The sequence below is a fragment of the Daktulosphaira vitifoliae genome, unplaced genomic scaffold (assembly GCF_025091365.1).
Source record: "Daktulosphaira vitifoliae isolate Bord-2020 unplaced genomic scaffold, ASM2509136v1 Scaffold_4, whole genome shotgun sequence".
Lineage (NCBI taxonomy): Eukaryota > Metazoa > Arthropoda > Insecta > Hemiptera > Phylloxeridae > Daktulosphaira > Daktulosphaira vitifoliae.
The window spans coordinates 21,399,616-21,418,263 of record NW_026099575.1 but is presented as its reverse complement, the minus strand read 5'-3'; the positions used below and the strand labels follow the sequence as shown (position 1 = coordinate 21,418,263).

General features: G+C 26.0%; 1 protein-coding gene across 2 annotated transcripts in view; it reads right to left on the bottom strand.

The window, feature by feature from the left end:
* Window positions 1-9,293: 9,293 nt before the first annotated feature.
* LOC126905911 (cytosolic carboxypeptidase 4-like) overlaps window positions 9,294-18,648 on the bottom strand; it is a 41,955-nt gene continuing 32,600 nt past the window's right edge. The window contains exons 19-23 of one of the 2 annotated variants that reach the window (XM_050686047.1): window positions 12,350-12,437; window positions 10,983-11,147; window positions 10,559-10,735; window positions 10,351-10,484; window positions 9,294-10,220 (exon numbers count right to left, since the gene is read on the bottom strand). In XM_050686047.1, coding sequence (XP_050542004.1) covers window positions 10,166-10,220; window positions 10,351-10,484; window positions 10,559-10,735; window positions 10,983-11,147; window positions 12,350-12,437 — 619 coding nt within the window. In that variant the 3' untranslated portion in view covers window positions 9,294-10,165. Of the gene's footprint in view, window positions 10,221-10,350; window positions 10,485-10,558; window positions 10,736-10,982; window positions 11,148-12,349; window positions 12,438-18,648 lie in introns of those variants that run through there. The other variant, XM_050686049.1, reaches the window with a different exon arrangement.

Sequence of the window (18,648 nt, the reverse complement as noted above, 5' to 3'; positions counted from 1 at the left end):
AAATTTTACGATAGTGCGGAGAATTGTGAACCCCTGTTTAATTTCTATAAATTATTAAGTTATTCGTTAAAATAATTTATATCTTAACATTCAATATACCAACTATATCAAAATTATAACTCGGGTAATAATGTCTTGCGAATTTTTTCTTTTAACTTAAAAGTACAAAAATATATTCGTATATTAATTATTGTTAGTTGGAAGTGGTCATTTATTTTAATTTTATTTTATCTGATACTCGATTGAGATAATAATAGGCTTAATGCAATTTGATGTTAAATAATTATGTTTCGCGTTATCAAAAACTAATTCCCATGCTGTTAAGAGGTATTAACTAAGTCTAATACCGGAACAGATATAAGGGGGAAGTCCGATACCGATAAGAAAACAATATGCATTGTCAAAAACTTGATGATCGTAAACTTGGTAGCAGCCGTTGCAGTTATGTAGCCAATGTCCATAAACCATGAAACGTTTTGTGGGGTTATCATGTTTCCCACAATGCACTTAAGTAGCTAACGTCTATATAAGTAGCCCTGATAAGAAAAAAATTTGCCTCAAAATGTAATAAAATTGCCACTATATACGGTTCCTTAATAATCCAACGACAGATACTTAAAATTTTTAGTGTAACGAGTAATATCATCATTATCATTATTATAACATACAGCTGTAGTAAGCGTAAAAGACTATAAACATAAAAGTATCTCAATAATAGAGAACATGAAGACACAATTCAAAATTCAGGGTATAGTATGATGCATTGGCCATTCTAATTACTGATAAGTTCTAGTATAGAGTAGTGTTTGCCACTTTTGTGGTTTTTGGATGGGTGACCACGCGCAAATTTCAAGTGCACTGTTCTGTTAACTACTGCAATTAGATTTTTTTAATATGCACGAAACTAGTATTAAATTTGAAGATTGTATTAACTTTTTTGTACTGCACGCAAAGAAATGTGTCCGTTGTGAGCTTCGGTAACTATGGATATAATAACTATCATAAAAACAATAATAATATCACTTCTTTATTTTGAAATCTACTTGAAGCGATAAAATAATATTAGTTTTATTTAATATTATAGTACATTCAACAATAGAGATAAGAAGCACATGGTGCAGTAGAGCGGAAAGTATGTAACGTAAAATATAAGTTTGTATTATGAATTCATTAAGCAATAATAATCATAAGAAATATTTGATATTTTAATAAAATGGAACATTTTCTAGGATTAATTTATTTTGTAAAATATGTAAGTTTAAATTCAAAAAGATCATTTTCGTGTTAAAGGTTATGTTAATAGAGGAATAATTAATATCGGAGAATGAAAGAATGATGTTAATTAAAAAGTACATATAAATTGTAGTTACATTAAGTACTATAAAAAAAAAAAACAGCTAAAAATTAATTTTTGGTAAAATAATTCCTTTGGAATATCAAAAAGTTTGTAGTGAAATAAATTGAAATTATTAAAATATAAGAATTTTTTTTTTTACTCTTTAATTATAATTTTAAGGAAAAAAATTAAAATTGAAAAAAAAAATCCAAAAGCACGTAAAAAAAAAATTAAATTAAATGTGTTGTGTTTAACGATCCTCATGACTCGAGCCGAACGAACAAATTGATTTTCGAATAATGAACAAATTTGTCCTCTAGGCTCAAGGTATCAGGTCGTCAAGAACTTGGTGTTGAAAGTGCCAAGTCGACAAGTAAAAACTTACCTTAGGATATTGCGAACTTAAGGCTTCTTGTCTTTTCGGTCTGTTCCGTACGACAATTAAATTACGAATGTAGTACAACAAAAAATGATCGTATTGCTACCGTTTCACACATTCGGGAACACACAACACTTGTTTCAATACCTCCGCGAACCCCTTCCACTGAACTTATACTCAAAAACCGTTCAGACCAAGTACACGTATCACAATTATATTAGATACCAAATATTAAAAAAAAAAACCTAAAAAAGGTGTTTCTTTCCACTTCCACGGCAAATACTGCTCAACCATATAATATTGTTCGTATTTGTTTTACATGTCATATGCGATGATATTATTAATTGTTTTGCCACTGGTACAGTCAATATGGTTTTTTTGAAGAAAACCGTTTATTTTAAGAAAAATTAAAAATCTAGAAGTTCTTGTAGAAAAAATACCTCAAATTTTAGAAAATTTTTAAGTGGAATCAAAAACTCCAATCTGTACACGATTAAAATTATCTGATAATATTATTGATTTTATGAATTCTGAGGTCTTGGGATTTCATTACTATATTTATTTATATTATATTATGCGTTATACATAAATATTATGTATATATATTTATACAGAGTGATTCGTTCATTATGTACAAGTTAATTAGTCGAAAAATAAAAATAATATTGAGAATTATTTTTTTGATTTCTTTTAGGTACATATTTTTTTTAGTTTATCAACCATAAAGTTTTATTGTTTTTTATACCATTTTTTATGTTCATTTCTTAGACTTATAAGGGTGTCAACTTTATTTTTTCAGTGGTAACACACTTAATTAACTAGTTTATTTAATAGATAATGATTCGATAAAAAAATGACTGGTCGATAACAGCTTTTGGACCAGTATTTCGGAAGTTATTAATATTGTATAGTGATGGTAGGGGAGGTATGATACGAGTGTTATTTTTATCACTAATCATTTCCCGGCCGTTTTATTTCTCCCGCCCAGGTATAATATATTATATTACTATTATTATATATTTATATTCGTTTAGATCATTTTGCCAAAGAAATGTATTTTTATTAAAATCTATAACAAGCAAAAATTGTTTTTATAAATATGATGTAACTTAACGCCTTTTTTGCATAGATTTCGATGTATAACTCCTCTTAAAATAAGATTTTTTTCGTCTTTTTTTACAATTTTTTCTAGGGTATGCCACCCTAGTCTTTATCTTCAATGATAGACCTCGACCACTTCACACATACTAGTCATTTTTTAAACTTAATATTTAAAAATGAAATATTAATAAATATCATTTCATTACTATCAATTCATCGTAAAATGTTCAAATTTTTCTGACCTATTTGGCTTTAAAATCCTTCATTCACTCGTGACTATATTTCTAAAATTCCCTATATTCAATTATATTTACACCAGTGACTGTGCTAAAAGATGAGCCAGTTCGAAACCATCTTCTTGTTCTGGAGATTAAAAAATCATTCATATATGAATTGATAAACTTTTGAATTAGTCGTAGTATTGACTCAATTTAATATTTTTTATGAAATAGACCCACACGCCTAGCGCTGCCACTGATTTACGTACAAATTTTTACAAATAATTAAAAGTGAAATTATTTTTGATCTATGCATATTCAAGTTAATGGGTCATAGGGATGTTTTTTTTTTAATAACATCATTTAAAATTTAATTATTGTTATGTTAATTAATACTTTTTTGTAATTAATATTTTTGCAGGATGTTTTTAATGGATCATTGAATACGTTATAAAATTATAGTATTTTATTGAATCTAATATCTTTTTAATATTAATCATGATAAAATTAATAAACATATAATCAAAATTTGATTTTAATTAAAAAAAACGTTGCCATTATATTTTAAAATATGCTTAAAGTAGAATTTTTAGTAATAATATAAATTATAAGGTTATTTCCAATATTTTGGGCAACAATAAATTTCAGATTTTTTGTAATTTTAATAATGTATAAAATGTGACGTACATTTTTTTAGATTATTTGTTTTATGTTTTCCAACAAAAAATTTAAATTTGCCAGCTCTTTATAAAAATAGTTTAAGTAACAAGTAACAAGAATATTAATCATTATAATAATCATGATTCGTCATTTTATTTAAACTTTTTTTACAATCTTCCTATTATAACACATATGCTTTACTATTGTATATTTAGCATAATCAACTCATTCGTTATTTACAATTAAAGGTTTCTTTTAGGTACTCTTATGTAATGACCAGGGGGCAAATTTCTTAGTAGATTATCATACACAACTAAAAAATTGAAACCTATAGTGTATGAATTGGTTGATTTGAGTTTTTTCAATACAGTTTCGGTTTTACTAAAAATTACTTATTTTTATTAAAAGATTGTTTAAGAATTGCGATCCAAAATTTCTGCTTATATTAATACTCGAATATAAAAATAAAATTATCAATGAACTAACAACTACACACTTAAGTTGAATCAGATTTAAACCGAATTTAATGAAAACTTAAAATTTAAAAAGTTTTATTTTTTTATCGACGGTTAGATATTTTTCCAATTTAAATTATGCAAACAAACATTTCAAAGATTTTTTTTGTTTTTGGCTTTGTTTTCTTCAAAATGGTATACAATTCCAACTCTCTCATAATAATATTTTTGTGTAGAAACATTAATAAATAATAATTATGTTTATTCAAAAATAGAAAAAATCGTCATTGACTCATCTTTCATTCTTTTTTGATTTCCCTCGGTTTTTAAAGTCATTAACATAAAATAAAAATTTGTTTTCTTTAAATTTGCTGCACAGATTGTATGGGTTAAAATTATATTTATTTATTTGAAAATAAGTCATTTCAGAATACTTCACTGTAGTATTGACCACTAACGAACTTGATTAGGAAAATTAGTACAATAATTCTAGTGTATCTAATATATCAATATTATTGTATTCTGGCTTATACAATATTGATATTAAAAATATATATAATTATGTNTTCAGAATACTTCACTGTAGTATTGACCACTAACGAACTTGATTAGGAAAATTAGTACAATAATTCTAGTGTATCTAATATATCAATATTATTGTATTCTGGCTTATACAATATTGATATTAAAAATATATATTTTAATAGAATTTTAAAAAACCATTATTGAAGTAACATTTCAACAATATCTAACCGACTAAATATATTTGAAGCCACCAACTATTACTAAGAATGTAAAATTTAAACCAATAGTTAGGTCAATCAAAAATTCACACTCAGGTTTAAGTTATAAATAATAATACCTCATAGTTTAGAAAAATTATTTTTTTTGTGTTTATCAAATTTAAAAAACAATACATTTTTAATATATTAATATATTGAGCGGCGTGCAATAACACGACTACGAACTGTACCCACCCGCACTACACATCCACTCAATGTATTAAAATACTTATAACTCAATAAGTGCTTATTCTAAAGCTGTTATAGACTTATAAAATTTTATTGTAAAAAATGTTGAATAGTACTATTATTAAATTTCGAAAAAAAAAATTTTTTTTGTTATTAGAGACAATTAATAAAATGTATGCTTTTAACGTAGTTCAAATCTGTAAAAAATATTTAAATAAAAAAGTAACGCAGGTTTTTGCTGAATCAAAAGTTATTAGAGATACTTATAACATGGTAAGATACCCTGTATAACATATACCACATACCTAACGAATATTACTCTATAATTTTTTGCAAAACAATGTTTTGTATATTGTAGTAATTTAAAACTTATTTTTAATAAAAAAAATTTTTTTAAGATTTTTAAATAATTTATAGCCAAGTATATAAGTTGTAAGTTTATAACAATTAAATTTAATATTTATTTACGTTTACACTGAACTTAATGGGTGGATTGTGCCAATAGTAATCAAGAATAAATACAAGAATTAAAAAATTACGTGTGTTTAGATGTTTGTTTTAACTGGTGTTAGACAAAAATATTTTCGCCTTTATCCACATTAACGACAGTGTTTTGCTAAAACAGATGAACTAAGCAATAAAATTATTTACTTTATGTAGTAAAGAATTATATTGCAAAGTTGAAAATATGTATGAAAATGATATTGGCCTTCACCATAAATGAAAAAACTAGAAATATCTTCAAAAAAACATTATGTTATTCCGAATAATGTTAGCTTTATAATTTCTTAGACGTTTTTGTTTTTCATGGTGATTTCTATGCGAGAAAGAGTGATAAATCGATTGAATTCTATTGACCATTTTCTCTCTTTGATAAACATTGTTTAAGCCAACTTTTAACTGTATTTACGTCATCAATTATATAAATTTGCCTCACTCTAAGATAATTTTCGTAATTTAAATATTTTATCACTTTATTTAGGTAGAAATGACAAAATTTTTTTGTCTGAAAAATTCTTTCACTAAATCTTAAGTCATATAATAATATAAACATTAATTGATTTATTTGCATCAATACAATAATAATTAACTTATTATTTATAAATAACAAATAAATATTCATGGCATATATGTAATACTAATACTATAGATTACAAGAATTAAATGAGGCTCTTTATTCATTAAAATTTCATAATTTATATGATTTAACAAAGAATTTTGGGGGCCCTAAATCCTGAAGTATGTAGGTCATGTTGCAACTACTTCCTTTATCGGGACTTGACTATAGAAAGGCGTTATAAAACTTTAGATTGTAAACGTTGCAAATTTTGAAACAAACTTGTTAAAGTTGGTAGCACTAAATTTGGTTGGTATTATCTTATATCAATCTAATATCTCCATAATATTAATTAAATTAATTTTTTTATTTTAAAGCTTATTGTTACATTTATATTTCAGACAATATTCGTTTGAATATCATTTATTTCAAAGAGTTCATGTTATTTTTATAGTACAAATAATGTATGCGTATAAATTTATTGAACGCCCGTTTTGTATATTACATATATTTTATACAAATATGCAATATTCTAGATAAATTATTTATGTAGTTAGTAACTCAATATAAGTATATACATTAGCTACTGATTAAAAAAAACCCTATTTTAGATAAATAACTCATAGTTTTTTCGAATTCCTTAAAATAAAAAATTTCATGGGCAAACTTAAGTAATAATTTACTTCTTACATAAAATGATATTGAATTTTAATAAAATTATTTTGATTCATTTTAAGACTTAAAAATATATGAATACATTATTTGATTTTAAATATTTTTATCTGAGTAACATTCAAATGGGAAAATAGGTATTTTTGTTACAGACAAGCGCGACGAATAAAATTTTTTTTCCCTAATTTTAGTACTCTAATTTATAAATATCAAATATTAACAGTGATAAAAAAAAAAAATGTTAATAAAATTGTTAATGTTTAAACTATATTTTCCATTGATATAGCAATGACTTAGTAGTATGTATAAGCGAAAAAAATTGAAAAGTCTATTGAAACAAAATNAAAATTGTTAATGTTTAAACTATATTTTCCATTGATATAGCAATGACTTAGTAGTATGTATAAGCGAAAAAAATTGAAAAGTCAAAAAGGTTTGATGAACCATACGGTCAATTGTTGACCTATTGAATTGTAACGTTTTAAGTCGATACGTTAATTATTTTTGTTTTACTGGAGATCTGCTAGAAAAATAATGAACTTAAAAATTATAATATTTTATCATTATTTGTGTTTTTTCATCTATGTAAAAAATGTACAGGTTGAACGCGGCGGTGCGGTGAAAATGACGGTTTATACAAGTGGTGCCATCACCATCACGAGTTTATACAAGTGTATTTCAAAATGGACTATTGTTGCTTCGTTTGTCAACCTTTGTTTTCTACCATATTTTATGTTTCGTCTCTTTCACTCCTTTTATCATTATTATTGGTCTAAATTTTTCACTCTTATATTATCACTAGCAAGCTTTCATACCGTTAAACGTTTTTATGTGATACAAACGTTCCGCATGTGTGAACTGAATATCATAATGTAATGAAAACCGCAATTAAATATTTCCTATTTTCAGAATTGCACTTAATATGCGAATTATGTTAAAATTTGCCTAATGTTGAGTAAAATTCAATGTAGAATTTTGTACCTAAATTACCATTTAATATATATTGTTTACCTATAATTTAGTCAAATATGTTTGGTCGCTTTTGAGTACAAAATATTATTTATCTTTTATAAATCGAATATGGTTAAAGAGAAACCAGTAGAGTTCATAGGAAATCCTGAGAAAATTTAGCTCTGAAATTATTTAAACATTTAGACGTTTCTATTTATTTTGAAAGTGATTCAGGCCGATTGATTCTACATTAAATTTTACTGAATTGTTTGGATAGGTGCTATAACTTTCATTGATTTGTTACAGTATGAAAAATATAAGTATCTACTATCATTTTCAGAGTTCAATATACCTAAATGTATCTATAAATATTTTTTCTCTTCCGGTAATGAATGGTTCTATTTACGCCAGTCGTAGAACTTTTTTGTTTCAACTCTTTTTTAAATTGGAATCTTATTGTGTCATTTTATGGAAGTGTTTAATTAAAATTTATGATTATTAGGTATAAAATAAGTACTTCATAGTGAATAGTACTCTAAATAGCTAATCCAGTAAATAAAAACACACCACATGTCTTGTCAATGATAATAGGTAAAACAACATATCGCGTTAGAGATAATTAGCATCAGTAACATGTGATAAACAACAAATAACCTAAAACTAACTTATAATCTCTAAGCAAGTCTTGATTTAAAATTGTAAATGAATCGAAATGAAGCTTAACATTAAAAAAAAAACTTACGTGGATGATATAGTAGCCGTACTAATTTTAGCATCCTCAAAATCTAGGATCTTCTCTGTATTATAAAAAATTTACACATAGTACATACAGTTTTTACTTTTATGAGTGTATGATTAATGGTATTGTATAGCATTTTAGTAATTAAAATATACGGGAAAATAAGGAATGTGAGGCTTTAACTTCTTAGCTTATAAAACCTAAGATATATTAGGTTGCTATTGAAATCTTCTAGAATAAATAAATAGCTTAAGCTCTCCACTATTTGCCATAAAGTATGTATAAATGAACGGGAAAAGTTGGAAAAACCAAAAAAATTAGTTATCACAAAAACTATTCGAAATAAGTAGGTAAACTGTAGTAGTTTAAAATAGCCGACAACAAAGGATATCAATCACTAAGCATTTATTTCAGTAGTTCAAAATTAACTTAGTAAAAAATGGTACAATGAAAGAAATGAGGAATATTATATTCTATTTTCTTGAGTAATTAAATCTTATCCATACGCATGAGTCATCAACAAAGCATAAAATATATCTTTTCAACCCAAACTGTTTTAAAATCAAATTAAAACATATTTTGTAATTTTATATTGGGTACATTTTTTATTTAAATATTAAATCTCCATCTTAAATTCCATTTTTTATCATAACGTATTATTTTTACATACATCGAATAATAAAAATCATATTTTAATCCTTGTATAATTTATTTGAAAAATTATAATAATTCGATTACATATAAATTTGGTACAATCAATTATATTTATTTTTTGTTTATGGAAAATGAAATATTTTTATTTTGCTTAAATTTAATACAGTAGGCATAACTTAATTCAAAACGAATCAAATATGCAAATACATGGACATTTAAATAGTGGACTAGTTTCAAAATGAAAGGATTTACTTGTTACATATAATCAGAATAATTTATACAACTTTTTCTAGTACGTTTTAGTGCATAACTCAATATAACATACATAAAATTTAATTTGAAAACAATTTTTCGTTAAACATGTTAAAACAACTGCTAAAATAATAAAATGCTAAGAATTGAAACAGCTGTAAAAAATATAGCATTATTATTTGTTCAACAAGACACGTGTCGTTAACTATGTTCTTAAAGACAGTAAAACAATATAAATAACTAAAAAAAAATCTTAGAGCATATGATATTTGCACGCATTTAAATCATGAACAAGCTTAGTAAAATTTATTAAATAGTTCAAAGTACACATATATAAATTATAAAATTTTTTCTTAACAAAATGAATAATTATTATTTTGTTACCGGGCTCTAAAAAATAAAATTTATCACATATATTTGTAAAAAAAAATGTTTAACTTGACGATTAAAACTAAGTAAACACATTTTATTTTTTGTTGCTATAAATATATACTGTAATTTGAAGTTAGAACGATTTGAATTATAACGCCGTATTTTTAAAGTAATGCAGACGTAATAACAAAAAAGTAAAATTGATTATATGTTACATTAAATAAGGGGACATAATCATATAAATTAAATTTATTTTAATACATTTTACGATTTTATACTTATGAATAAAAACATGTAATATACAGAGTTAATCTTTAAAATTAGACGGCAGTTAATATAAGCTAGTATTTAATCAGAGTCTGAGATTTCCTCATCGAGAAAGTCCATGGATTTTGAACTGCAGCTAAATTAATAATAATTAAATATTTATCAATTTGTAGGCAAATTATTTGAATATCAATAAAATTTTTTTATAAATATTTGTAGTATGAATAAATTAATATGTGGTTGTAATGTAAAAGTATTCTAATCACCTCTTTGTAATTGATGCTAATCGACAAACAGACGGTAAAGCTTCTCTTTTTTTTGTTTCTTCTTCAAGCGAAGAAAGAGCCATACAAAATGTTGATCCTATTTCTTTTAGTTGCATTATTCCAAAATGATATCCCTACAAAAATAAATTAGAAAATATTTTAACTTAAATTTAAATAGTTCATTTAAAATTAAAACCAAAAATAAAACCTTGTACAAGCCCTCACTGCAACCACAGTAACTGGTTTCTAGAGTGTAACTTCGTTTTACTCCATAGGATCGCCACACAGTAATTCTGGCAGTGGTTTCACGATTCCTTTCTACTTTGTATTTACATTGTGATAGTGAAAATGCTGGTCCGCAATTTTGCATCAAAATTGGCAGTATCTTAAATTCAAAATACACATTTATTATATTATTTTAGTAGCTTGAAACAGATTTTTAATTTGTGAGATTTGTTTCTGAAAAAAAACTATCTAAACTGTAATATTCCACCTAATCTTAACATATACCTCAGTATCAAATTATTAAGATATTAATAATAATAAATTACATAAAAAACACATTATAAAATATAGTTATTTATTTATTAATTTTTTTAAAAAGAAATTTAATACCAAAAACATCAACTTACCATGAAATCTGTTTCGTTTTCATTCTTTGCCAAGTCCATTCTTGACCAACTCTTTTTTGACGAACACCCGTAAAAGAAACAATTTTTTCGATTGGAATGACCATGAAAATCACAAAACACATATGGAGTAGTTTTCAATATATTTGCCATATATTCAAGTATTCCCTTTAATTATTAATCATATAATTAGGATTTTTATTTTATTTTTAAGGTTAATAGAAAAGTGAATAATTCTGTAAAAGTTGTAGAAGGACATAACTAAGCTTTTAATTTTTTATACAAAATAATATAATTTAGTAATACAAATAATAATAATAACATTATTAAAATTATCGTGAATTTATTAAAAATTGTGAAAATGAATTTGGTTAATATTATAAAAATTTTTGAATACATTTTCACTGTGTTTATAGTCACATTAAAATTTTATTTATAAAATTTGTTTACTTTTATTTTATATTAAAGGTCTACAATCAAAATTCATGCTTAAAACTAAGAATTGCAATTTTAAATGTAAAAGTTTTAATGTGCATTTTTTAATTTCTCAATAGAAAAATTTTAGATAAAAATTATTATTATTACTTTTTGTAATAGGTTTTTAAAATTATTAAATAATTCGACCGTAATTAGAAATTTAAGTAGCCATAATTAAAAAGATATGTATACATTTAAAGAATTATAAAGAAATGTACTAAATGGAGAAGCCATAGAAATGTTCACATTTAAGAAGCCACAAAAATGCGTACATTTTGATGAAACCATAAAAATGCACAAAATTTAAGAAGCCATAAAAATACATAAAATATAAGAAGTCATAGAAATGCATATAATTAAGAAGCCATAGAAAATTACACATTTTGAAGAAACCATAGAAATGCATTACATTTAAGAAGCCATAGGAATGCGTACATTTTAATGAAACCATAAAAATGCACAAAATTAAGAAGCCATAGAAATAAATTAAATTAAATTTAAGATACCATAGAAATGTATAAAATTTAAGAAACCGTAGAAATGCATTAAAATTAAGAAGCCATAGATATCTTTAAAATATAAGTAGTCATGAAATACTGTGTGTAATTACATAATGTAAAATCCATTAACTGATATTTTTATTGAGTTTCTAGATACCCACTGTTTTTAATTATTTTTTAATTTAATCATAGAATTTTAAAAAGTATAGTAAAAAATAAGCCTTGTTACAGATATTATACAAGTTTATAATCAATTACATGAATTCACACAAAAATTTAATCTATAAACAATAAATACAATTGAAATGTCATTTACCCCGGAGGGGATAAATCATATTTCGATTGTTGGTCATTGTATAATTTAAAAATATTAAATCATTTTAGGATACGTACTCTTGCGTGGAAAATTTCTGGGTGCAATTTTAGGTCGGGGGCGTTCCATTTTCTGTTTAAATCTTCGTTGGTCAAACCGCAACGATGGCTATAACATATAAATGAAATAAAACTATCTCGGTTATAAAAGTTTTTTTCTCATTTTCTTTTGTATTTTTTCGCATATATGGCGCCGCACATTCGATCAAAATATAGATTAACATTTACCAGGATAATATTTCACTATAAAGCAATATCATACGGCACCACCTACTGATCCTTTTAACCGGATCGAGATACCTGCGTCTCAAGGATACAAATTTTCGCATCAAAGGAGTTTAAACCCGCCAGGAGTCGAACAAACCAACATTATTTATTTTACAACAACTAAGAGCAAAAAAATTATACATTATAATAATATGTGTATTCGTTTCTATTGAAATATATCAGATGCCGAACACGTTTTTATGTTAAACTCGAGTCCGCTCTGTCTATCGTTTCCCTGCGGTGGACAAAACATTCTACCCTGAAAATAACAATGACGTTATAAATCTCTGACTGATGTAACCTCTGCCGGCAGAAGTCATTTTTGCATTGTTAATTAATATTGGAAATCATGCGGACAATAATGGTGGTGTAGTCTGAGTGTTTGTTTCCGGTGAAGATTGTCGAATCAGTAAAAAATAATATACCATTGTCAGAATTCCTAGAAAAATACTAATTGAAGTAATATCTTATTAAAAAAAATTAATCTCCATAAATTAAATATTTTTCAACACAGAAGCTAATAAATAATTTATTTTAACTAATGTGTTCATAAACTACGTGCCAAAAACTGTTTGATTCTTTTTAATGGCAAAATATGAAATTAAAAATGTTTAATATACAGCTATAGTAAAATTGTTAGAAATGTATTTATTATTTACGAATACAAATTTTTTACACTTTTTTACTGGTGTTTTTTTGACATAAAAACAGAATTCTCAATTTAATTAATCAAATAATAACTGCGAAGGATTTCTAGCATACGGTGAGAATCGCAATTATAATATTCTGTCACTGTGGTTGCCAAGAAAGTTTTTTAAGCAGGATACAATGAATTTTATTTACATTAACACATTCATTAGCTATCAAATACTTGCACGTTGAATACTTTTAACTTAATAGCGCAGAGTCAGAGCCCTTTTGCAATCGCCATAATCATTAAGTATTACATTTATTATGAGAAAACTACAAAACATATTTATTTGCCTACACTAAAGAAAAATAATTTTTTTAATATTGTACATTTTTATTCTAATACTAGGATTATATTTTTGCTGTCTTCAGGAAAAGCTACTTGAAATAATAAATCATTCAGCGTGAGTAGTATTATGCAATTCGTAAGTCTCTACAAGTCAAACTTGTTAACAACGTCAACACACGATGGACAGTTTTACAAAAAGACCATCCCAAAAGCAATTAACGAAATATGAAATTATTTTAAGGTTAATAGAAAAGAAATTAATAAAACAATTTCGTGTGGCGTTGATAAAGTGTAAATCTCAACTTTTGGTTGTTTAGACTTTCATAGAGCAACATTAGCATAATAACTCATAGGTTATGACAGAGCTAATGTTAAGATAAAAAAACATGTTAGAATTCTAACGACACCCCAAGGGTTTTTATCACGTTATCATGTCGTATACTATTATCGTCAATTTGTTACGGACACGGAAATCTAAAGCCATATGCTTTATCACTGAGGATTTTTATTTATTACCATTATGAATGTTTATTATTTTTAATCTCATTACTAATCACACAATAAACGAGATTCGATGAGAATGATGGTACGGAGATTCTCATTAACCTGAGCCACAGGCACATATTTAAAAGTACCTTGAACCTTATGTCTACGTTTGGTAGTAAATAAGCGTGATGCTAATATGATTTAATAACCAATGTGCATCTTCTCATTATTAATTATTGTCTTGTCATATTACGTGGTGTTATTAATTTACTGTTTCCATAGATTAAAAAAAACACTTTTAAACGTTTTGGGTAGTATTTTTATCCGTTTTATCATCTTTACCGATTTCAAAAGATAATTATGTGTGTTATCAAAAATCTTCAAATTAATATCCACATAAGTTCTTATATCAGTTATTAATTGATTATTTAGTGTTTATTACATTGGGCAAATAAACGACCGCTAGATTTTTAATTATGTATAATTTAAATGCATTGCCAATTTACACACATTATTTGATTTCGTACAACATACGAAAATTGGCAGAACGATTTTGTTTAGACACGAATACTTTTCAAGTTAAAATTAAAGTTATTTATACTAATAGCTATTAAACGAATTCAAATATATAAATGTTTAATTTAAAATTCATTATTAGGTTAATATTTAATTCTACTTATGTTTAAACTTTTCTTTTTTATAATTAGTTTGTATTTTATTATGTATGTAGGTAGGTAGAATTAACGTTAGTAAAAAGGAATAACTTGACAATTGAAAATAAATTATCTTCAAAAATATCTCATCTGACTCAACGTTTGTTTTTTTCTGAAAGGTTTCATCTAATGTAACTTAGTTTCGGGGTAAGCAAAGAACACCGACGCGTTTCTATTGTTTCCTTGGACGTATATAAAATTATAAACGCATTTTAACAGTCCGTTACAATAAGCGTGTGCAAGAGAACTGTGGACGTTTCCGGTAATATATCCTTAGACACACACCGGACGCCATTGTCACAGGTTCAGGGTTTCCTAAAACGGCCGTTAAAGTCACTGGAAATTCGATGTACTCGAGTAGGATAAGCNGACGCCATTGTCACAGGTTCAGGGTTTCCTAAAACGGCCGTTAAAGTCACTGGAAATTCTATGTACTCGAGTAGGATAAGCAAAAAAAGTTTCTAACCACCTGGTACATATTTCCGGTGAATGAATTCACAAAACGACAGCTACCTTTCTGCACATCCGATTTCGTATGTGACTTTTATAAAATATCTACAAGAAAATAAATAATTGGCTGCAATTGTATCTCATACAGTGACTCGACGTAACGAATATCACCGTACTTATAATACAACACAAAATTATGGTTCCAACTAAAATATACTCACGTTCGCCGGGTTAACCCAGGAGCCAATGTTTTCTGAGACCAGTCCAAGGACGAACGTAAAAAATTATACGCCCTTATGCACGACGTAGTGTAATATCCACAGATGACCTCGTAAAAGGGTATTACCATTTAAGCCAGTCGATGAACTAAAGATCAATAGTATTAACTCAAATGGCCAAGACGTTATCACTTAAAGTTCTTCAGACTCGAGCATGAGTACATTTCATATATTTAAAGAAAACAATTGTAAACTTCATTTAAATAATCCCTTATGTTAATTTTTATAACCGTGTCAACATAATTATTGTTTACGATTCTAACGTGGATGGCAACCTTGAAATATTAAAATAAATTAAACAATTAATTTTACAAAGAATTTAATAAAACAAAAACGTATCTTGAAATCGATCATTAGATAAACAACGAAATTTCAACTGATTGCCGAATGAATGACAAAATTGAAAAAATATTATAATCACATACTGAGAAAAAAAAATCACCATAGAAAAAAAACATTTAAGTTAAACATTGTTAGAAATTACTAATACGAGATTTTTCTAAGAACCACTTGAATATAAGTCTTGTTTTTTTTTTAATCAAAATTACTATAGTCCAACTTATTAATTTTTATTGATAAATTAAAAGCAATAATCTTACTTTCGAAGGTTTCTTTTAACTATAAAAATACGATATGATAAAAAAACAAAGATAATAATGGGTGTCTACAATTAGGTACGTTCTTATGACTGAATACAAAATTAAAAGAGTAGACTATGCCGCTAGTAACTTTACGAGTATTCCCAGAAAATTATATGGCCAGTAACCTGATACGATATTTAACCGCAGACCACGTGTTTACAATAAAAAAAAATGGAAATATTAATATTATGTAATATAAGATAAGAAGCACGAAGGGTAGTAGAAATGGTCGGTCACAAAATAGAAAGTGTTTATATCTTGTACGTGGGTTGTTTGTCAGTAGGCTCAAAGAAACAACATATTTATTTAAAAATTATAATAAAATTCTGCTTTTCTCATAACAAACGATCAAATTAAAAACAATGATAAATTTTGTTGATTGTTTTGAATAATATATGAAATCGGTTGAGTTTTCATCTAAATGTATTAGACTACGGCTGACGGGTATTTTCTAGATAAAATTGTTTAATAATTTTATTATGTACATTTTTAAAAACTTAATATTTGAAGAGTACAGGAGAAAAACGGTAATTGACAATTACAGTTAAATTTTTAGGAGAGAATAATTGAGTTATAATTTCCTATTTTATTAATGACAACAAAAATAGACACTTAAATATTGTAAAAATAAAAACAGATTTCATTACATGATATTTGTTTATATGTTAATGGGTTATCAAATCATACCATAAATTAAAAATTGACCGACTTTTACCGTTCTTGTGTAACCTTCACTTAAAAATTAGTATATGATACTATTTTTCTTGTAATCAAATATTTGAAAATCTCAGTGTTTTAATCTAAAATGATTTTTTTTCGCTTACAAAAATTGAAGTAATTACGGCAAATAATTTCTTGAATTTCTAAGATTGGTTTAGGTTCACAACGAATGTAATGGAATGATCCAACTGCGAACGAAGCATTTTTACACAGCAGCGTGCAGATTTAATACCGAAAGATAAAAAGAAGCAGCTGGACACGAAACCAGCAAAAAGGTCGCCGAACCGGACACAAGAGACACCGCTAGTAATTTATACCTGCACGATGATGTAACGTTGCAATGCTAATTACCCGGCTCTGTGTAGTGACTGGAACAATGCGCGCTTATCTATCTTTAGCTTTACTGTAACTAAGAGAATGTAATATTATTGTTATGTACCTTGGCAATGAGACGGCTGCCACTTTGCGGTTACACCTAAGTAAGCACTTGGTTCGACTATTTGTTAATTGAACTTGACCATAAGTATGCATAAAAAATATACTCCCTAATAAATACCAATGTATTTTTTAGTATATTACAATAGGGTTCAATAACTGATGTTAAATTGACTTGCCGTGGAACAATATATTCTTCCGCAGCATCGATTTCGAATACGAAGTCAAAAATGACATAGTAAAATAATCAGTTTTAAGTGATTATACTCATTAAAGAAGTAGAAATTAATGACTACTGACATAGGATAAAAAATAACTTATTAAGTGACAGTGGTGGTAATTAGGGTTTGGTCTTGGATATATATATACAAAAATTTTTCACTTCACAAACGAATATGCAGATAAGACATTCATATCCTTCAATATTTACATCAGTGTAAAGTAACAAAATCAAAATTGCGGAAACTTACATAGATACGTATTTGAAGCATTCAAAATATTCGAGTTCATTTTTTTGGCAATAAGTTTTTTATTATTTATCGTTTAACAAAAAAACTAATTAAAACATATAATAACCGTCTGATATTACATAAAAACAGTTAATAATGCTAAACAAATTCAGGAAGTAAATAAATCAGAAAATAAATAAGTACGAATCAAGGTTATCAAAAAGAAGACGCCTAAATGGAAGTTCACAGACCATTACTGTTAAGGATGAATATTACTACTGTAACGAAAATCGCAAACAATTTTAATTACCCCCGTTTTTTTTTTAAATTCAATGACAAATGATAATAATCTTATTACTTATAATTATGAAATATTATTTTACAAATAATATATTCAACTTTACTATAATAATCAACAACAAAGTATTCATAAATTTATGGAAAGCTAATGTAACTATAAATTTTAAGAACACTTGTTTCTCACCAATTATGTTCTTTATAATTTTATTTAAAATGCACGGTCAATTTTGTTAGCGTATTAAAAGTAGAATCAAAGTTAATTTTAGAGATAATTCCATTTGAAAAAAAATAATTATATGTTGCATAGTTTATGTTATAATCAATAAAATATGATAACTTTCCTAACCTAACAATTTAAGACAGAATTTTATTGTTTTGCTTATGATCGTGCACTATTATTTAATTCGTTCTTTGTAGTAGCATTCATTTTCTAATTGTTTTCAATTTCGATTGAAAATTTTAAAAAAATACCACAACCCAAAAAAAATATTCAATGAGCCTAAACCACAATAATTATATGTCTTATTATTGTTGATGCTATAATTGGTATTGCTTTATTATTATAATTTATAGTCAGGCGTTAAATAGTTGTCGAGATGACT